Source organism: Strix uralensis, chromosome 10, assembly GCF_047716275.1.
Source record: "Strix uralensis isolate ZFMK-TIS-50842 chromosome 10, bStrUra1, whole genome shotgun sequence".
In the NCBI taxonomy this organism is placed as follows: Eukaryota; Metazoa; Chordata; class Aves; order Strigiformes; family Strigidae; genus Strix; species Strix uralensis.
This window is the reverse complement of record NC_133981.1, coordinates 21,671,828-21,694,683: the sequence shown is the minus strand read 5'-3', so window position 1 is coordinate 21,694,683 and position 22,856 is coordinate 21,671,828. Positions and strand designations below refer to the sequence as shown.

Sequence of the window (22,856 nt, the reverse complement as noted above, 5' to 3'; positions counted from 1 at the left end):
TCAAAGACAGACAGACTGTAAAATCACACCTCAAAAATTATTTTTAGATAACTCCATTTTTCATTTAGGCACAATTGGAACTCGCACGGTACTGAGAACATGGCAGCAGCATACCTGTAATTTCTTCCAGTTTCAGTGTTTATACACTAGACAGTTCCACAACAAGGTCATGCAATAAGGCTGCATAAAATAGTCAGGTCTGCACTAGTTTGTTAAGCAGCCTCACAACAAAGTAAAATTTAAAAAACACTATGGCCATACGCAGGCCACAACTATTCCATCCATACAAGGATGCTATACTACAGGGCTGAATCCAGCTGTGCTGTGGAAGAAGCTGTGCAGGCATGCCTGAATTGGAACAAAAATGAAACACTGCTACCAGGAGCGGGTAAAACAGTGGCTTATAGTCCCTCTCCCTGCTCAGTAGATCTGTGCCTAATATGATGCCAGAAAAATATTCCCAGAGTGGATTCAGTTTGTTAGGAGAACAGAACTTCTGCCTGTAGAACAAACCATTTGCACCGTCAAAAAATGCATCACATCAAAAGCATGGTTTTCCCAGAAAAACTATCACTATATGAGGAGTTTTTTCAGGATTCTTATGTCAGTCAAGGATCCTGCTCCTTCCAACTAGTGATTATAAGATAGCTATGATGCCAAAGTCTGTCTGCTGCCTAGGTTAGAGACTAATGAGGGTGCTTAAATCAAGAATGCACTCTCCTGAGTTCTCCTGTAGCCACAGGCCCCTCCTCGGAAGTCACTCAATCATTAAGTGTGATAAATTCCCCTCCAGAGGATCCTATTTTCTCTCTGTTACTTATACACTGAATTAAAGGCATTACATTCAGGTTCTTTAGTAGGGTACCTAATATCAAATGGCATGAACACCAATATTCAGGAGCCCCCAGTGATTTTCAGTTGGGACCTGTGGGAACAGAACATCTCAGACTGCTTCGGGTCCGAAGGTTCTACTCAAGTTGCATATCTCATCTCTAACATCTTTTAATGTCTACTTCACAATGTGAAAATTTCTGTTTAAGGAGAACTTACATTTACCGCTATACACTGTTAAAAAGATAAAAAGGAAAGGAAATTCAAAACAGAAGAAAATTAATGTGCTACCTCACTACTGAATGCTTTAAAATTTTACAGTTCATTTTAAACAGGTAAAGCTTATGCAACGTTAAGGCACAAAATTTAACACAAATTTTCACATCAATTTCCAGGGGCCAAGATTTTGCCTTAATAGTTTTTATAGAATTGGAATATTTAAAAACAATAAATGCAACAAAAAGACTTACTTATTGGCTTTTTTTGTTTGCAGAAATATTGATCAAGCTAAAGTTTGAAATATGAAGAGAGAAGAGCTAATATGTATTCTACTTCTCTAATGTAGCATTTGGCAAATTGTGGGCTTGAGGACACCATATGCAGTGTAAAATAAAAAAAATACTCATCCCTTAAATTATAAAGACTAAGGTTGAGCTGCATGGGAATAATTGAATTTCTTATACAAATTCTCATCTGAACAAAAAATACCCCTCAGGAACATACTCAAATTTTCTAAGCAGTTTATCTCACGAAAGCTTATCTATATTAATTATATCTTTGTTTACTTCAGAAATCCCTTTCATGATACAAAAGATTTTCCTGATTGCGAATATCTTGCAGAAGGAACCCTAATGGCAGCGTTTGGGTATTAGGATAATTGTCATAAATATGATAAAATAAGCACATATAGAGATTCTACCCATGTATACACTGTTGCAAAGACAGAATTCCCTGTTCAGGTCACTGCACTATCTGGTCAAGTCAGTCTGAAGATACTGTTGATTCGCAGGTCTGAGAGATCAATGGTTAGTACACAATGCATACCCAAGGTCTTAGTTCATGTCTTTGCACATGAATACAAAGATCTCGTTAACTCCTGATGAAAAGAACTGTCTTTGACTGGAGAGTTTGTGTCAAGGGATATATGAAAGTGATTTGGCTCCATGTACCAATACTGTATTTTTTTCCCCAGGTTGCATTCTGCAATGACATCTAACTCTTTTCCTCAGAGTCGGTTGTGCAGAGATTGACAGGCACTGTCAATACAGAGAAAGAGCAGACAGAGTGGAAACAGCTCTCTTTTAAAATGTGCTCTTCATTTTACACCTGTTTTTTCTAGTTTGTTCTTGCATTTTCTATAGTAGCAGCACCAGCACTAAAGGCTGTTTGGGGCAATCAATGCACTAAATATTTGTTTCACGCTTTCTCAGATCAGAGTACGCTATGCCTTCCTCCAACTGTGTTGGGGGACGTGGCATTAAGTCTCAGTAATCTTTTTTATGGCTGTAGTTTCTACTCATACAACCTCTTTTTACACTGACTGCAGTCAGAAAGTGATTGTAAGGAAATGATCTGTCTCTATTAACTCTTCACAGAAAGCAGAATAACCCACTGCCTTTCTCCAGCCACTGTCAAAAGCGTAGAAGCCCAAAGGCAAATTAAGCAAAAGTCTGCAGTGTTGACTTGCCCAGAGGTGAAGAACATATTTCCCCTTCTCAACTACAGTGGCACAGTGCTGTGGGTGGGCACCTCGACATTGGATTCTGGCCCAGCTGCTGGAATTGTGCCACTGGCAGCTGCATTTCAAAAATTAAGAAACCAATCAAGTTTCTGTATCATTACCAGTGCAGAATTCATCTCTCTCCATTTCCAGAGCGCGTTCCCTCTGCTCCTTCTGTTCCTTCTATACTTGGCATTAGAAACATGATAGAAGCTGCTGGTAAAGCTTAGAAACTGCAGAAAAGATAAACCCTAACCAAGAGAGTTTATTACTCCTACATTTTTTGGAAGTGGTCAGCAACCATGCAGTTGAAGATGATGTAAGCTTATTTTGATTTTCAAAAGTATTTTTGGAAAAATCTGTCACCAACGACACTTTAAGAAACCAAGCACCTGTGGTTCAAGAAAGAAAGTCCTTACTGGAAAAATAATTGATGAGACAATAGAAAACACCAGATAAGAGTAAAGGAATAATATTTATAGTGGAGGGAGGCCACCAATGGAATACTACAATGACCTGTACCTCTGCTGTTCAGTTTCTTCACAAGACACTGAGATAAAAGGGGTGACACACAGTCAGACTAGAAAAGATGGTAGTTAAAAAAAAGTGACACTACATTACCCAGACTAGCAAGAATGACAGCTAATTGTGATGATGGATCTTATGAGCTGGCGTGACTGGAAAATCAAATTTAAAAAAAATGGCAGATAAAATTCAATCACATTTAAAGTAATATATACAAGAAAAAGCAACTCTGATTTGACCCATGAAATTATGGGCTCTTAGCTGTTAATTTTGATTTGGAAAGATTATCTTGTAGTGATGCTGGCTAGTTCCAACAGTGCTCAGCAGTGGTCAAGAAAGCAAACTAAGTGCTAGGCCTTATTACGGAATAAATACAAGGAATACTAAGGAAGAGAACAGCATTATACCATGGACTAAATCCATCTTTTGTCCACATCCTGAATACTCTCTGCAGTTCTCATTATGATCTCCTCACATTAAAAAGTTACAATAGAGTTTGAAAGGGCTAAGATGAAACAGGTAACCAAAAACAGTGTTGTATTTGTGGTATGAACAACCCCATGTATCCATACAAGCTAAGGGACAACCTCCTGGAAGGTCCTAGAGGACAAGCTGACCTGACCGTGAGTCAACACTGTGCCCTTGGGGCAAAGACAACCAACAGCCCCCTGGGCTAAGCATGAGGAAGAGCATTACCAGCACATTAAAGGAGGGGAGTGATCCTTTTTGTCTGCCAAGCACTGTTGAGACATGCCTAGATTGCTGTGTTCAGAGCTGAGGTCCCAGTTCATGAGAGACATAGACTCCACTTGGTGGAGTAAGTCCAGTAAAGGGCTACAAATATGATTAAGGGACTGTTGCATCTAACACGCAAGGAGAGGTTGAAAAAGCTGGGACTGTTCAGGCTAGAGAAGATAAGACTCAGAGAATCATAACAATGTGTATAGATACCTGATGGGAGGGAGTAAAGAAGAGGGAAACAGAGTCTTCTTAGTGGTGCCTGATGGAAGGACAAGAGGCAATGGGCACAAACTGAAACACAGGAAATTCCATTTAAACATAAGAGAAAACTTTTATTGTGAGAGTGATCAAACACTGGAACAGGTTGTCCACAGAGAGCTTGTAGAGTCACCACCCTTGGAGATACTCATAATCCAAATGGACATGGTCTTCGGTGGACTTGGCAGTGTTATATTTACGGTTGGACTCGATCTTAAAGGTCTTTTCCAACCTAAATGATTCTATGGTCCTGAGCAACCTATTCTAGTCGAATCTGCTTTGCGAAGGGAGGTTAGACTAGAAGATCTCCAAAGGTGCCTGCCAGCCTCAACTATACTGTGATTCTGCAGGAGAACATATTGACTGTGCTAGGGCTTCTTCAGCTGAGGTGGGATGTCAGTGCAGCTTAACAAGTCATGAATGAGAACAAAAGAAAGAGTAGGGATACTTTGTTTACTGTTACTTCCAGTGCAAGAACTTTTGATTCACCAGATGAAGTTTCTAGGAGTCCAGTTCAAAAGGAATGAAAGGAGGTAGCTCTTCTTGATATAATTAGCAGACCTGTGGAACTTGCTGCCAAGAGATGTTGGGGATACTAGAAGTCTTCATAGGCTCTAGAAGAGATCAGAAAACTACATGGAAGGGAAACCCATTGAGGATTTCTGAACATAAAAAGCCACACAGACCTCTGGAAATCACCTGAGCTGAAAATACCTGGCTGTCCCAAGAGTTCAAGGAATCCTCTTAAGTCCACTGCTGGAGACAGCATATTGGGCTACATGATCTTTGTTCTAAGTAAGTTTTTATGTAAAGCATCATCTTCTGTACTTTCAAGAAAATAACATGTTGTTTGATGCTTACTTTAATGCTCCCTGTTCTGAAGTAGAAATTACCGTGTTGAGCTGACTGTCCATTCCAATAACATTATCTAGTTGCTTCTCACACCAGACAAGGACTATTATGTTTCCACACCTATACAACTTACAGCACAACTTCCCACACCAATCCATGCATAGGATAATGAAAACGATGAATAATTACTATCAAAGGATTAAAGATATCAGTTAAACTATGAATCTGTAGCAGTCAGCCACTGATGCATTTTCTATTCAAATAAACATGTTCTGACTAGCTGGCATAGACTTCATCTTATTTTATAGGAGGGACACAGGAGACTGCACCTGCAGGGTGGACACTGCAGGACAGAGAACCTGCCAGTAGAAGCTGGACAGAAATATTCCAGCAGATACAAGCTGGAACCACAGGGTATATGTGGACTCTTGTGTTTAAAAGTTCACAATTGACCCATCTGTAATTGAATGAATTTATACTTTTGGCCTCCCACATCCTCTAGCAGTGAGATCCACCATTTAGTTACTCATTGTGTGAAATAGCACATTCTTTTGTATTTTCCTAAACCCACTACATCTCCATTTTTATAGACTTTTGCCAAATGCAAGGCAGTGTTCCAGTAGGACCTCCTGAGTTACTGGCTGACTGCCACACAAACAGCGAATGGTGCCTTGGCTGCAGATCCAGGAGGGTTGTGCTCCAGTTTCAGGTCTGACAGTGTGTAAAAGCTTTTTTTTTTTTTGGCTTTTTCACAAAAAAACCCAGCAGTGACTGTTAGTTATATACTGCCCTACTGAGCTACCATTGCTATTTAACGAGCAGATTAGTCTTCTAAGGAGCATCACAAGTACGATACGGTTCTCTGAAAAGCTACTCCACTTAATTGTCTACAACACCACCAAAACTGTAGTCCAGCTTCCAGCTAATATCCACTGAGTACCTCTACTATAGTTTATTTATTTTAAAAAATATTTATTGCTGAAAGACCAAAAGGAAAAGTGAAAAATGTTTTTAAAATTTAACAGGAATGTCTTCAGAAAATCCCTAAACTAAAACCAGTATTTAATAAACTGACTAAAGGTGCTAAGTGAAAACTTATTACCTATTGCACAAATAAATGATTAATTGAAGACAGCACTGATTTCACGCCGCCCACATAACAATCTAAATATTGCCCTTCACAAGCATAATAAAACCTAAATACTTAGGGAGACTAAATAATAAAGACCCAATTAAAAGTTAATTATCTTTTTAAAATAGTAATCTGAAAACATAGAGAACTGAAATCTTGTGCAACATACTCCTTCAAATATTGGTAAACCAATATTGACAACATAGGTCAAATATCCAAAATGACATACAAGAAAGTATATAATTTTATTATAATTTAATCACATTTTAGTCACTCAGCCTTCAACAAAAGTGCAGATGTGGATAATCCCATCCTAACTCAGGAAAAATTGTCCCAGAAATCTGAGAAAAGCCATCTAGTTAATCTAGAGCATTAACTACCTTACTAAAACACCTTAAATCCTCTTTTCATTTGAGAACTGTCATTTTTTAACAGGTCTTAAGACAATAGAATGGAAAGGATTCAAACTGCTATCCAGACAATCAAACGAACATTTTTTCACTTTAGCTACTTATGTACAAAGGATACATATTTGTGTATAAATACATAACAAAAAATATGTCTACATTCAATCAGTACAAAGGTAGCCAGCTGTCCTCTCTTAATTGTTGCCAAAACCAGATGCTTGGGGAAAGACTACAGCAAACATTTACCAAAACAATAAATTTGAATTTTAGTCTAGTTAGTTAAACTATCAAAATGCTATATGACATCATGTGTTCAAATGACTCGAATACAATGCAATGGAAATGCTCTCCGAAGGTGGTTTTCTGCTTCCACTGTCTGCACAGGAAGCCCAGGACCCGCATCACCTCTCTTACCTCTGCCACGTACCTTCTGGCTGTGGGTCATGGGCAACCAACAGACTTTAAATTGTATCGCTCTGCCCCAGGAGTTCTCAGAGGAACTCTCAGGGGCAGAACATCTTGGCCTTTGCCTTTGGTACGGCTTTGGTGTTTGGTGCCCTACTTTCTGTCATTTTGTACAATCAAGTTCAAACTACAAACAAATGTTTTTATCCAGTTGTTTGAATGCAGAAGAAGAGTAACAGGAATGAGAGAAGGATACATAGAACTGTCTGCATGACAGCTCAAGGAAGCACATAGAAATGAAAAGCCGATAAATGTCTTTAAGCAACAATTAAGGCTAAATGGATGTGCCCCCACTGTGTACAGCAAACGCAAATGAGTTAAAACAAAAGGCTACATATTACTTGTCTTTCTCGGTCAAAACAGAATAGCAATTCAAGAAACCAAAAGTTACCTCATCGCTAAACCTTCAGAATATCAATTCTGTGGCAACACTGGCCAGTAGTGAACTGTTTCAAAACACGAAGCACTCCTCAGTGAGTGTATGCCACAAAACCACACATATTTATTCACTGCAGTTCTTGAAGACTCCATATTCACAAACAGAAACTCTACTTCTTTGTCCTGTAGCCTCTTCCTCATTGAATTTCATCAATGATTAAGTATTGAGCAACCAACAGTCATTAACTTAGGCATTTTATAGAATCACAGAATAACTAACTTAAGCTTTAAATTCATCTCTCTCCATACTCTTAACTCGCAAGTCAGAAGCCTCCAATCCTAAATGTAACAGCCAGCTAGAGGTGGGAAGCCTTGTAGCATCTGCACTAGACAGCAAGCACTGCTCTCAAGGGTGCGTGACCAAGATTCCCAGGAAGGAATTTGGTCTGGTACATAAGGCTAAATAGACCAGACACTGACTTATCCTGTGGACTTGGACAAATCTGATTCTGTGGATGAACGAGCGGGGCCATAGCTCTGCAACTGGCAGGGCACTATTGCATTGATGCAAAGATGATAACTTGGTATGTACCATCTGACTATGTGTCTCAGAGTTAATTACTCATGAATAGTAGCTGGAATTTGCTTGGAACCAGACCAAGAGCCTGGCACCTACCCAGGGTTATGTGCCAAGAGTCTCTGAGGTTCCTCTAGCAAGCTTAGAGCAACAACGTATCCCATCAATCTCCGATCTTAAGATTTTTTAATTTTTTTTTTTTAAAGGGGCATTTTGGGTTTTCTGGTTGTTCTCAGTTACAAGTCACTGTGACTCCACCTGACAGTTTATAGAAGCTCACATCACTAGGTAAGGGGCTACTAACAACACCCAGCTCCATCAGGGTCTCAACAGATATAAAAATCAGAATGAGTTCCCTAGGTAATTTTCATAAATAAATGCAAGGGGGAATGGAGAAAGGCAAAGTAATAAAGCAAATTTATTTTAGACCTTCAGGCATAAGCTTGTCATCTCTTCCCTGCAACGGATTTGTCTTGGATAAGTTAATTTCGGAAACAAACGTTGTACTGCTGATATTCTAGGCTTATTTTAAATGCTTATCTGAAATGTTCGAAGAGCTGATGTGCTAGTAGGTATTTTTCCTCATAGCCAGCCAGGAGCATGGAGTGATGTATAATTCGTTCTAACCCACAAACATCTTTGATGCTATGTCTGTCCCTCAAAATCACTTCTTGCACGTTCCCCCTCCATCTGAAGGATAACTTGCTTCTGTCTGATACCTCCAATCTACAGTACTCAGTATGATAGGATGGAAAGAAGACACAAAGGGATCTTGCTTTTGTTTATTTCTTCCCCTTTCCCACTTGCTGCCAACGTATTCAGTCTCTGTATTTTGGTAATATGCACTCAGTTCTTACTTCTACTTGCACCTGTTTGACTATGCAGTTAAAGTAAAAATTTAAGCCAGTGTATAAAAAAAACAAAACCAAAAAACCACCTCTCTTGGATGTAAAGAGAGTGCAATAAGTGCAATATTAATATTTTACTACTTGGAGCTGTGTTTGATAGACTGGGTTCTTTAACAACTGACTTAGTGACTACACATATTACCTTTTTATGACCCAAACTACTTCAAAATATACAGGTAAGTGGAGTTACATAAATACAAAAATACAGTTATCAATGATATACCAGCACTGAAAATCATTGCCTGGCCAGGCTCAAAACATCCAGGAGAGTAAATTAACCCCTATGTTATTCCACCTCTGCCTCATTCCCTCAAGCTGAGGTACCCGTCTCTGCTCTGGGTGTAAGGCTGTGGTCATTCCAAGCGCTCCACAGAATTAGTGCAAAAAGGAATTTATAAGACTGATGTAAATGGTGGGTGACTGAACTACACTTCCAAGACACTTTTCCCTCTCCACTGATGAAAGAGGCAGCCATCTACAAAGTCAGAACCTTTGTTTACACGTGCCAGTTATATATGTAATGTTAAATATGATGACTCTGGACCACCTTATCTGCTTTGTTGTGAAGATCAAGATACAGATTAGTTTGCAATCCCTAAACACATGCCGTATTTTCTGCCCTCCTCCATAAGACAGTAACTCACTGAAGGCTAGTGCCCCAATTATAACTTTTTCAGTGCTTTAACTGCAGCAATCATTTTCCACCTACGTTCTGCTCACCTTTATGGATGGATAAACAAGTTCATTTAGACCTCCAGGCTGGGAAAGTACCAGCTTTCACTATACCTTTTTGTCAACATCCCTCAGAGTCACCATGTTCTTTTATTATTTTACACAAAGGGATTTAGAGTATTTTAAAACCATGAGTTGTTTTTAGAGTGACAAGAACTGTATACCCAACTGGCAAATTTTAGTAAACAAACCACTTAATGTTCACTAAAATTGTGCTGTGAGCCTAGTCCTTTTTAAAGAGAGCTGGGCCATGAAAAACCTTTCATTTATGCCACAGAGCTGGCAGAAACTTAAAGTAAAACTGAGTTCAAGATAACAAAAGCACTAGAATAGAAAAATGCCATTTAGGAATTGTATTCAGGACCTGCACTTCTTGACACTAAGGGGGCTACTGAAAGTATTGACATTGATCAAATATTTGATTTTGCAGAAGAATGAAGATTTAATTTGCATTATTTGTAAATTGGTGTCAAACAGTAAAAGCATTTGGTCAAAACCTGAAAGGTTATTTTGAGAAGTCAAATGTTATTTCTCTATTTTTAAATGAAGCATTTGATTTTTAATTCCTAAACAATATTTTGTTTTAAAATGTAATAACAATAGTAAAAAGAATAAAGGAAAACACCTCTTTAAAATAAAAACACTTTATAAAGTTCTGGTCTGTGTGAAATGTTTTGTGTTTGTTCTGTTAAAATATCAATATGTGAACACAGAACTTAAGCGCAAAATCACCAGGAACCAGATTCTTCTTCCCATTCTTTACAAATTCAGCTGCACTTTCTTGATTCAAATGTTCTCTGAAAAGTTCACATGGGTTGACAATAAACAAACAAATGAAAGATCGGTGAACCCGCATCCCAAACTGCATCAACATCTGACGATTTCCTGCCAAGTCTGTAACAAATTTGCTCAATGTCTCTCTCTTTGTGACAGTCAGATGCTTTCTTTCCTTATCCTTATTTACAGTCCTAAATTGAGTAGTAGCGTTTGGTTGGCACTGCTGTGACAAAACACATGTTATTGCCTCTGTTCTCTGATGGCATCAAAAGATATTCTTGCAGCCAGGATTCTGGTGCAAATGGTCACGGAACGCTCAGTTTATTTGAGCCTCAGTGTTTAAAGTAGCTGTCTATAAACATCCATATGGAAAAACACGTTAACATATGGAAATCTAAGACTGTAAACCCAGTTAAGGAAGATATCTTTTAAAATATTGATTACCTTTGCAGGAATTCCTCTATTACAAAATTTTCTGCAATTTAACATTAACACAGGAATAAACTTATCTCTTAGAAGACTCTTATTTCAGAGAATAGAATATGAACTGTATCCCCAACTCATGTAATGTACCACAGCAGAATGTGAAGTTAGGAAAACACATTGACCATCCCATCCTGTCATTTATCTTTCTGGGCAGTTTTGATGATATAACTTTAGTGTGTATATATGTGTGTGTGTATAAACATTTTATAAAGCATAAGGAAGAAACAATTGTGCAGTACTAGGTAAAGTAGCCAATGATCACTCCAGCTTCAATGGCCTAAATATAAACTATACTAATACAATGGAGTTACTTCATCCATAAGGAAGGAATAGTCAACAATTTAGCATACGCATTCAGAGCAGAGACCATCAGAAAGTCACAGCTGCCAATACACACATCTCATTTTTCCAATTGCTCCCTGGATCTGGATCCTTGCTGCGAGCTGCCTAGAGCTGGTGACAGTTCATGATGGGAGAGGCAGCCTGTTTTCCCACATACGTAAGGGCAGTGTGCCAGCAACTGCCATCAGTCACCTCCCACCTTCTCCTCCCAGCTTCCCTCTCCTTGCTTTCTACCACGTTTGTCTCCCTTTCCCACACTGCCCTTGCAAATAAATCACATTGTATGCACAAGTGTCATACAAACTATATTCTAGCAGATACAAAAATCATGGTAGGAAGAGGGAAGAGCAGCAGGAAGGCACATGTAGTTGTAAGATGACCACATAGCCCACAGCTCAATGCAGTCCCCAACTTTCTCATTCCACCCTGGAGGAAGGCACCTTTTCTGTTCCTTTCTGCCACCATCTCATTTTGCACTGCCATTAGTTCAGAGGATACCTTCAAGGGAGAACTTCAGTACCAACCTCCTCTAGGCTACTTCTGAGGAAAAAATGTGTGTGAACCCGAACTGCAAAGCCTGAGGTAGAGACCTTTGCAGGCTGACAGTCACCCCTACAGCATGGCATCTTTCCAGTGGCAGTCTGCAGGGTGTACACTTCAGCCATTACTACTTTTGTGCAGCTCTTTGCCCAGCCTTCTTTTTGTTGGATCGTTTTGAGAATTCAACTGTTATTCCAGTTCTAGGATGGAAATAAAAATTATCAACAATGTCTTGGGGGTTAGAAAGCACTTTTTGTACAGGTCTTCAAAGAATGATCTTTAGATGCACTCAATTTTTTGAACTGCAAATAACAGATTTTCTGCAAGTTGCACATCATTCCACTAGTGTAGTAAGCTTTTTTCCTTTCTTTTCTCATTCCTCTGGAGTAACAGGATTAACAAGAATCCTGTTAGCAATTCTTAAAATAACTGTATATTTCCAGTTCCTCTATTTAGATGGCATCATATAACCACATGTGACTGTCCCAGAAACAGTGTGGAATATTTGCTTCATTTACTGACTATCCTCCCTGTGCACAAGGTCCCTTATTATTATTATTTCATTAATATCCACATATCACAGTATTTTTTGAACCAATTTTTAATTTCATCTGAAACAAATGAATTTTTAATAACAGTTTTTCTCTTGGTAGGAGACTTGGCTTCTAGAGCAGCTGACAGGTTGGAGTATTCACAATTCCTTAAATGTTCCTGAAAATATTAATTTATGCACAAAATGGCTCTTCAGGTTCATCTAATACTTCTTTTAAGGTGCCACCATTGTAAACAGTGAAAAATCTCTCCCTTTTATGCCAATACACTGAGCTAATGTGTGGATCCTGTCTCCCTCCAGTGGCATATTGCACTAGCCATAAAGTCTAATATTAAAGTGCAGTTAAGAGTTTCCCTGGAACTCAGATGATGTCTCTCCATTGCCAAGGTTGCTAAGGGGTTGCAGGGATAGCTGGAAGAGATTTCATGTGGCCTAGAAGCCCCAGGGAAATTACAAAATGACCCCATTCTTTCAACAATTCTCTTCTAACTGCCAAAATCTGCTGTTGCCTGCTCAGCTTGCTGTTGCTTGTGTAGCAGTAGCAAGAAACACAAGGAAAAACCATGGGGAGAAGGAGGCAGATTATTTATTCAGGGCTTGAAATAACTCTCCAAAGCAATAACTGGACTTCTGAAACCACATATACTACATAAAAATTAATAGTCACAATATTGTGCTGTTGAAAAAAAACAGAGTTGTATATTGAGGTATAAAAAGGTATGTCGTGTTCTTTCATATGAATATGTTGGTGAACAGTTTAGCAATGATGTATTCAAGTTAGATTGTGTCTTTCCCACAGCATACTTAAATATTACTAAAACCTTTGCCCAATGGAATGACTTGTGCTGTGAACAAATACTAAGCTGTTCCATGCACTGCAGAGAGTAATTTTTTGTCATAGCAGAAGACCCTGAACGTCTTCAGCCCGTGCCTTTTGAAATGTATGTGCCTGATCACTGTAGTGCAGGTGCACTTGAGAGAGCAGTATGTATGTTCCTTTGAGCAGGGGAAATGAAATGTACTCCCAGACTTGCCTTCAGTCTTTCTTTGGGGGAAAATGGGAATAGTATCCACCCCAGGAGTGATTTATGGCTTTGTTAAATACCTCTGCCCTTTCAGCAAGAACACTCCATTATAGAAATTTGTTGGTTTTCCTGTTCTTTAAAACCACATTTAAAACAATTTGTAATGCAAAAGCCATAATACATAGTAAAATGAAATAGTTCCTCATTGCGGAGATTATAAATTGCATTGTAGGGCAAAATGTTTCTAAACATTGTACCAGTCTATATCCTGTGCTTACCTTACAATTAAAACCCCAGTAATTTGTAATCATGGTGCAAAAAGCAGATTTGAGAAGAATTCATTCTTTTTCAAGTTTAAATTTTAAAAAGTTTGGGTAGGGGATTACTACTTAACAGCCACATGAGACTGACAATCAGCAGCAATAGTTTTTTCCTTTCATAGAAAGGACAGTTTGAAATTTAATTTCCATATCAAATGAACAAAAACTGTTTGTTCAAAGATATATGCATCAAGTGGGAGCTGTAGTCATATAGATATTAAATTCACCTAAGGATTTTCATACCTATAGCCTTTGTATGAATTTCTGGCATTTCACTCTTAAATTTACTTCAATTCACATGCGCGTGCATTACAACTGCCTGGTTCGGAAAGTGAATACCTGATGAAGCAAACAATACCGAAAATGGGAAGAAAATTGGTAGGAAAAAGATTATATTCCATAGCTGTTAACAGAACTGCATGGGTGTGATGGGAACTGGACATCTTCCTTCTCTCATTACTAGTATTTTTCCCTCAGTTAATTGTTTTTTTGAAAATGGCTGCACGAACTCCTATAATGGACAAAAATGCAGGAAGTTGCTGAAGGCATTACTAGACTTAGTGGCATTAATAGGCTGGTAAGATTTAGGAGATGTGACCCGCCTCTGAACCCTTTCTCCAAGTACTATGCTTAAAAACTAGGCTTACCATCCAGTACTGAACCCATTCTACGAAGTAAGTTTCTCATTAGACTGCAAGTTTCTCACTTGTCACATTACAAACAAATAAAAGCATAAAAAAATTCTCCAGCAACTAGATATCATTTCATTTCCAACATATGAAGATTCCTAGGTTTCAATTTTAAGGATCGGTATGCTTAGATAGGTACAGTACAGGTCTATAATCCACTACTCAGGAATCCAGACAGTTCCCTTGATTTTCTGAGCATCAAATCACCCAAAACTGAAATAACAATTTCTTCTACAATTTTTTTTTTTGTTTTTTTTTTTTTAAAGAAGACAGAACCATAACAATTCTGTTTAAATGCAACAGTTTCCTCCACTTTCAAAGCTAGGAGAGAATTTTTATTTCCTTCTGCCTTTGAAAACATAGGTTTCATTCGCCCTCAAGGTGGCGATACAATTGTGATAGTTGCTTTCTTCCAAGGCTGCATGGACTGAGATTGAATCAATCTGGGTTATTTTTTTTACTGCTAAGAGGAGAGTTCTTGGTAAAGAATCAGAGTGGCATTACTGCTGCAGCTCTTCTCGCTAAAACAACTCTGCATTATTAAAAGTTGGAAATAAAAAGTTAACGGAAGATAAATTCTCAAATACATTCCCAGTTTGGATTTTCAGAACAGAATTTAAGAAACTATTATCACTACACCTATACAGTATTCCCAAATGCATCTCACACATATGCATATTATAAATAGCCCAATTGGATAGCAATTGTTTACAGCTTTGGTGAGTAGCATCTTTTTTAAAAGTATAATTTTATGTATATGCTCAATATAGCTCATTATTATGTATATGCTCAAGATGATGTCAAGGAAGGAGTGAAGAACTAGCAAAATAAACTCATGCTAACCTGAAAATTAAGGAGTACATAATGCAAACTACCGTTTTCAGAGGGGGTGGGGGGTGGGGAAAAGTGCATTTATTCTAAGTGATTTTCTACCAAAAAAAGTGCTTTCCCTAAAACAGATATCCAATGTACTAAAATGTTCTTTTTCTCTCTAAACACACAGACCATGAAAACTTAGCCTAAATGCCCCACAGAAAAATGAAGGAAGAAAGAAATTTTTGAGACAGAGGGCAATGTAAGGAAAACACCATCTTTGTACCATAAGACTTATCTAGTGTAAGGGGTTTTTCAGGTTAAGTTGACGCTCATTGCTGTGCATTCATGTCTTGTTACTTATTTTCAAGAAGGGCAAGAAGGAAGATCCAGTGAGCTACAAGCCAGTCAACCAAATTCCAGTGTCAAGGAAATTTATGGGAAAAGTCCTTCTGGAAGCCATTTTCAAATTGGGCGGAGTACCCACTGCACAAGTAGCCACAGGAAACACCTGGAGGCTCTGCAAAGTCATCTGCAGCTACCTAATAGTTGAACTCTCATAGCTGAGCTACTAGAGGTGAATTGTAGAAACGTTTCTACAATCAGAAATTCTATTGAAATGTTAACGCTTTCCCACTGCAAATAAAAGATCAGAGAAATTTAAAATCAATCCTGTGATTTCTCAGATTCTTCCTGTACCTTATGTGTAATTTGCCCTGTCATTTATCATGCTAAACATTCACAAGAGTATATCAGAGATAAAGCACAACCCGTATTCTTCCCACATAGAAATGTATTCTCATGTGCAATTCAGTTGCAAAACCCAGATTAATTAAATTTGTTCAAGATTCTGATAAGCACCAACTGTTCAGAGGAGAGTACAATTCTGACTATGTTGACATGTTCACCCCTACAGATGCTATAATGAATATCTTCATTAAAACAATACTTATTTTTTAAATAAAAAACCAGTAACTCAGCCAGTTATTAGCATACAAGCACACAATAAACACGAAGGCTTTATTTTTGTTTTCCTCATTTTAAGAATCCACTGCTATAGTAGCGTTTAAATTTACATGAGTGTGTTTTTCCAGATCATTGGCCATAATATAACTCCTTGATCCATCAAACTGGTATGTCTGCTAATCCCTAACTGATTTAACCTCTTCCATGCACAAATGTTTGGAAAATCCCATTAGGAAGAACCAAATGTTTTCCCAAAAAAGGAGCAGTGAGTACCACACACAAGCACCATTACATATTAAGTGACTTAAATCTCTTGAGGGACAACCAGAACTATATTCTGAGTCAGACTTGCACACAAAAACCATAACAATCCTATTAGCTTTGCAAAATATGTTTTTTGTGTGAGTTATAACTCAGGAAAGACCCCATATTTAAGCTATAAACAGCACCTGTGTCTTCCAGACTGGGGTAGAGGGACATATTTCAAGGCAATTTGAGCATGAAGGCTATAGAGACCTTCCTGTTGATGAAACAAAGCATTTCTGAAGCTTAAATATAGTACTCCACTATTATAATGAAAAGTGATTGGTATGAGCTCTACAGATACACAGGACAAAAGATGGCATTTTCAGACCAAGAGGATTCAGTCTGCTGAAAAGATAGAATATAAAAATGAAATAGAGAACACAGCACTTGAAAGCTAAGAGGAACTGAAAAGACAGATGAATAGCTGCTTAGAAAGCTATAACTAACCATGGAATGCAAATTGCACAAAGACAAAAGATTCAAGAACTTCAAACTAAAGTGAGGCTTGAAGAGAAACTTAATTTATTTAATCCACAGTAAACATAGTTGGCACTGTGGTTCAAATACCACTCTCCTAATACAGACAGAGTAGTCTCCCTGGAACATTATTTAAACAGACCTCCAACTGCAGAGGAAAACAACTTCTGCTAGTACGCATGCATTATGCTTTGATATTGTGGAGTAAATACAAATAAACAAGAGTAAAGATGAAAACTGGAAGCACAAATGTCAAGGTCACTTCAGTTGTCCTATACTTGCTTCTCGGCAAAAGTCTCTAGAACAAACTGAGAAGAGGCTTATGGAATGGCTTTTTTTGGATGCAAAAATCCGTCATTTTGAATGTCATTAAGTTCTACATTTCCATAAAATGGAAAATGTCTATCTATCTTATTACCAATTAAAAGTTGCAATAAAGCTGAACCAATTCCATTTTGCTTTTTTTTTTTAAACAAAACAGGTTGTGCCAAATTCTATTTTTAACATTGAGAAGCTAAACTTCACTTCTTAAAAACTGGCCAGAGCTCCCACCCATAACTCAAAAATCTTTCTTCAAAAATTGAATTGATTGGTCTCAACAAAACATTTCAATGAAATAGCATTTTTTTCAACACAAAAATAATTCTCTAAAACCATTTCATCACACATACTACCATTAAATTACTTGTATTAGTGTTCACAATCTCTGTTATGGTGCATTCTACTTCAGCTTCTTTCCTAAAAAAAGAAGCTTAAAATACTGAGGCTGAAGTAAGTACATGTCAGTTAAAGCCTCACTGAAACAGAGAAGGAAGTTGGCTCTTAAAGCAATCCATTAAGCCTTCCCAGAAGACATTCTAGTATCAGCTGAGCTATATGTGTGGGACAGACAGACACATGCACACGCGTCTTTTAAGTGCTTTGTGCTTCACAGGCTGCTTAGACTACCACTATGTGCTTTGGAAATTGTCATGGCAACAATGTATTTCTTTACAAATGGCAACAGTATAGTAAATAGGCATATAAAAACCCCTTTTAGCCTGACAATAATGTTGCTTAAGCTTGCATGCCCTCCCTCAATGACAAACAGAAGCAAGGGTTTCAGTGGCATGTGAAAAATCCACATGCAGGGCAAAATCCTGTTAACAGGCCTCACACACCAGTGGACAAGCGAAGGAATCCACATTCAAGCAGCAGGACGACCTTCAATTCATACCAGGTCGACAGACTTGGCAGGTGGAGGAATCATCATGGTGTAGTACAAGAAAAGAGTACGAGGGAACACTTTTTGTTAAGGCAGTGGGTAACTTTAGTTGTCAGAACCCCACAATAGTGAAACACTAGTTAAAACTGGGCAAAATAAACCATCCATGTCCTCAGATACGCATACGACAGTCCAATTTCTTGTCTCTGCTAAAATGAGTAAAGATACACGGGGTTCACCTGAAATTGTACTGGCTTGCTAGTTACCACAGTCTGAGTCTATTATATGTTACAAACAGGTAACTGGGAGTGTGTCAGAGAATCCTGGTGGTTTTCTCTGTTACTGTGCTCATTTCTCAGGTGAACTGAGGCCACCTCTAAGCCGTAGCACATCACTGATGTTTTAATACCACTTTCACAACTATTCTTTCACTTCCCATCTATGCTGACACAGAACGATGGAAACATTGTTGAATCCAAAAGTGGCAACATAATTACATTTTGATCTAAAATTTTCAATATTTTAATCTTTTTCTTTCTTGCTGTTTTTTTCTGTAGAAATATTACTTGTTTAAAGCGAAGTTTATGTGAGTCAGTCATTTCAGACACTTCAAGGAAATAACCTGAAGGGTCCTCTCTATTGTCTTTTGCAACAAAATACACACTTTCAGTAAACAGAGGTTAAAAACAGTATGCTGACACATTTTCAATACGCAGATTTAAAAAATTAATTTTGACAACTATTCTCAAACTTCCTTTCTATTTCCATCTCAGGATCCATTTAATATTGTAATAGCCTTAGGAGTAACACTGTACAATGTCTTTTATACTGACAAACCAGATAAGTAAAATGTTGTCTGCAACCTGTCAGGTTTTGTAGAGCTTGTGTCATTTTCCCTCTTTGATATCACCCAAATTATATGTAACAACTGTTGTACTTATCTGTCACTGAAAAAAAAAAAAAAAAAATCCAGTATTTCCATGTTCAACTCTACTCTGGAAACAATGAAAAAGACAGAGTTCCTGGCTTGAGTACTTCATTCCTCCTTGATTGCATATAGAGATTTCTGCTTCAAACACAACAATCATCTGAATGATTAATTTCTCTACTAATCTTGACTGAGATTTAGATTTAGAATGAGCAAAGAAGAATAAAATGGATAAGTCTCAGTCTCAGTTAAATTTGTTCCCGTTGAATCAGTGGCAATACTCGTGTCCCTCAGTGGAAGAAGCAGCAACTGCAACTGAACGCTTTTGAAAATTTTGATTTATCAAGCAAGGTAATTTTCTACTAAAAGAATCATATATTCCAACACATGTAAGCAGTTATGGCTTTAAACAATTATCCACAATTCCTACTTTCTAACAATGAACAACTATCCACTGATCAGCTGTATTCAAACTTTAAAATCAAGAAACTCGCAGTTTTTACCAGTTAAGAGAGGAAAATAAATACATGGACCATGATCCTACCTGTGGGTCAGACAGTCGAGAAAGGTCAGGGTACAAGTAGAATTTTATCCCCTCAGAAGCACCTGGTAACGTTACTCCACGAATCAGAAGAATCATCAACATGATATAGGGAAACGTGGCTGTTACATACACAACCTAGCAGGAAGAAGCAAACATTAGAAAAATATTTTCTTCCGACTGCAACAAAACCACCTCATTTCTACATCCATTTTGCTATTAGATTAAAAAAAAATAATAATCCTTTTCTGGAGGGAAAGTGCTTTTGATGCCTTTATTCATGCAGGTGAATTCTGTCCTCCAACCACATTCCCTTCCAAAGTATTTATGTCTTGTAGGAAAGGTCAACACTTTTTTATAGAGAGATTCGGAAGTTCCCTTTAAGTACATTATTTAATCTCTCTTTGTAACTAGTGACCAGACACTATAGCATAGTACACTATACCACATGCTATTCCAAACACAGACACAGGGAAACTGACTCATAATAGCAAGGAATTAATTGTATTACATATATAACAACATACACAATGAATTCTCAGTCACCTGGTAATTAGTAAACTGTCATCTCATCAGACTGCTTTGCCTGCGTAACTGTGTGTGAGGAATAAACATTTCATCAAGCCTAAAGTTTAAATGCTATGTATATCTCCTTACGATTTGCTATAGTACCCTTATCATGCAAAGCACCGTCAGGCAAAATTTCTTAAGTGCTCAAGCCCAGCAATTTCTGTTTTCACATATATTCACATTTTTTCTTCAGAATCAGTTCACTCTGTGCACAAGCAAGTGAACTTTTCTGGACACCTGCAAGAAGTCATGTTTTCCAAAGGAAAAATTGAGCAGAATTGATCCCATTTTACAATCACAAACCTGAGAGCAGTATATAACTATTAAAAACTCTGAGATGGATTAAATGATAAATTCCATGTCACTATAAATATTTCCTTTAAATAATAACATACCTTAAACTTAACTCTCCATAATTCTCTATAGCCATTTCTGCCTGTGCAGAATAGGTATAAAATATCCTAATGAGATGATACTGTTATACACATGCCTTGCACGAGTCAAAATTACTTAACAAGCTGGAAGAATGGGAAAAATCATTTGCTGAAAAATACAAGCTGTATAGCCCTCAAAAATATGCATTTTAAATTCAAAAGTTTATTATCTGTCTCATGCCTATGTAAATGAAAGAGATACATCAGAGAATGCACCCATGAAAGGATTCTCAAACACATTTTCATGACTAATGAACTGAAATTTGGTTTTCAGACCATGCTGAATATTTAACCCCAAACATGAAATCATCTCATGTGTACCTCAGCTGGTATGCCCAGAAATGGAGGAACTTAAAATAACATGGCAGATCTTCAAACATGTCCAGCTGCCCAAAACAGACTTAAGACACTTCACTGGCCTTAACAGGAGGTAAGCATCTATGGATCTTTCAGCTGTCTTATCCCTTTTGAAAATACAAACCATGATTTTACCAGGAAATGGAGACAAGTGTTATACTCCTATAGGTCTCAGAAGCATGAATTGCTGAATTCAAGGGTCAATAAAGTGCAACACAGAAAGCTTTATCCCAGTGCTTACATTTATTATAATTGACTATTAGTGGAAATGCAAACTGATATGACTGGCTGAGTTCAAACAGACCTTGTCTCCAACAGACTGCTCTCCACATTTAGGTTTCAAAAACAATGGATCATCGGGTAATGAGAAGAAACACACAGAACAGACATGGTCCTGCTCTGAGTCCTCTATTGGGTGGAAAGGATGGAGGAGCCAGCAAGTGGATTTTGTGTTTCTGTATTTAATTCTCTACCAGCTATTTTCCTCTACTTCTTTTAAATGAGTAGTTGCACTTAATAGAGGAGAGCCATGAGACATACACATTTGATGACATGGAAGGGATTGCACCTGAATATCTGTTCTAACATTAAAGAATAACACTGCACTGCATCATACTTCATTAACTATATTGGTTTGCAGCCTGCTATCTTGCGCATTCTGCCACTGCTTTGAAACGTTTTACATCAGGAAACAGATTGCAATTTTGTAGACACAGTTTTCTTCCCAGGTTCCTTTGGGTGTATTTTGTCACTCAGCTCCATGAAGGAAGACCTGAAAGAGCTCATCTCTATGCCCAAGGGAGGTCAGGTAAAGGTACCCTTGTACAGTAGTCTGTAATCCCACACCCGCATCCAGGCTTGTAGAGCTACACTTCACACTTTTCCATTTGATTTTCCAAATGTCTTCCACGGCCCATCCACACCTATTAATATTATAGCAAGTACTAGAACCACAACCTCTAGCATAATTTTTTTATCATGAGGGTAGTCGTGCCTCGGCTTTAGAGGAATGAGGACTCTCCTTCCTTTCTGGTTACCATGCAGAAAGAAGATATAAATAGAGCGCAATTGGCTCAGCATTTCTGGCAATACGTACTGATACAGATATCCAGAACAACAATGAAAGAGATACCAAGGAAGCATGTGTGGGAAAGATAACACCCTTCCTGAGCCAACTGACATTGTTGACAATGCATCAGTGCTAGTACTTATACAGCTAATAAGGCTACTAAAACTTCAAGCTTCTCTTGTACTGCAACAGGTACGTGCATTGCATTCAGAGAGGGGAGAGAAGGCCATGACTTGTAGGTGGTGTTCGAGTCTCCCAGTATGTTGAGCCACTTACTTCCATCGCATCCAGTGCATTCGTTGCTCATTTTATCCTGCTTCTCAAGAGCTCATGAGGTGAGGGAGGATGGGGCATTTTAGAAATCAAATGCCATTATTAGTATCATCATCACATCTGTAGGCATTAAAAGTTTCCTGAATTGTTTTCTTTTCTTTCAACACATCAAACCTCTCTGAATATAAATGTGAACACAACTGTTTCTAATTACACTGCATCCTGTTTTAATTGACTTTAATTGCTTGGTATGTTAATTTGCATTCCAATGCTCAAAATGCTTTTTTTAAACCCTTGTCAGAGCAATGCCAGTGTTTAAGCAGTTGGAAACAAAATCAAAATTTCTGGCATGCTAGTTTTTGCACCAAGTTCTCCTATTACAATATAATTGAAAGACAAGTTTACAAAGATATTTAGACATACAAGTATGTGGAAAGGCACCTACTGGGACATCTAACAGCTCTTAATCATACTTAGGTGCTTGACTGAAAGTACACTAGGACCAAAGATCCTGAAAATAGATATTTAATTGACTGCCATGAGCTTTAAGTACCAAAGTATTGGAAGTTAAGTACCAAGTACTGGAACCTTAAATACCAAAATCTTAAGAGATTTAAATGTTTACAGCACTCAAGGTTAGTTATAAAGACATCAAGGTAT

At 37.8% G+C, this 22,856-nt stretch overlaps 1 protein-coding gene across 4 annotated transcripts in view; it reads right to left on the bottom strand.

Annotated features, from left to right (window-relative positions):
- SLC6A11 (solute carrier family 6 member 11) overlaps positions 1-22,856 on the bottom strand; it is a 109,556-nt gene that overhangs the window by 38,350 nt on the left and 48,350 nt on the right. For all 4 annotated transcript variants that reach the window (XM_074879697.1, XM_074879695.1, XM_074879699.1 and 1 more), the window contains exon 7: positions 19,497-19,631. In XM_074879697.1, the coding sequence (XP_074735798.1) occupies positions 19,497-19,631 (135 nt within the window). The remainder of the gene's footprint in view (positions 1-19,496; positions 19,632-22,856) is intronic.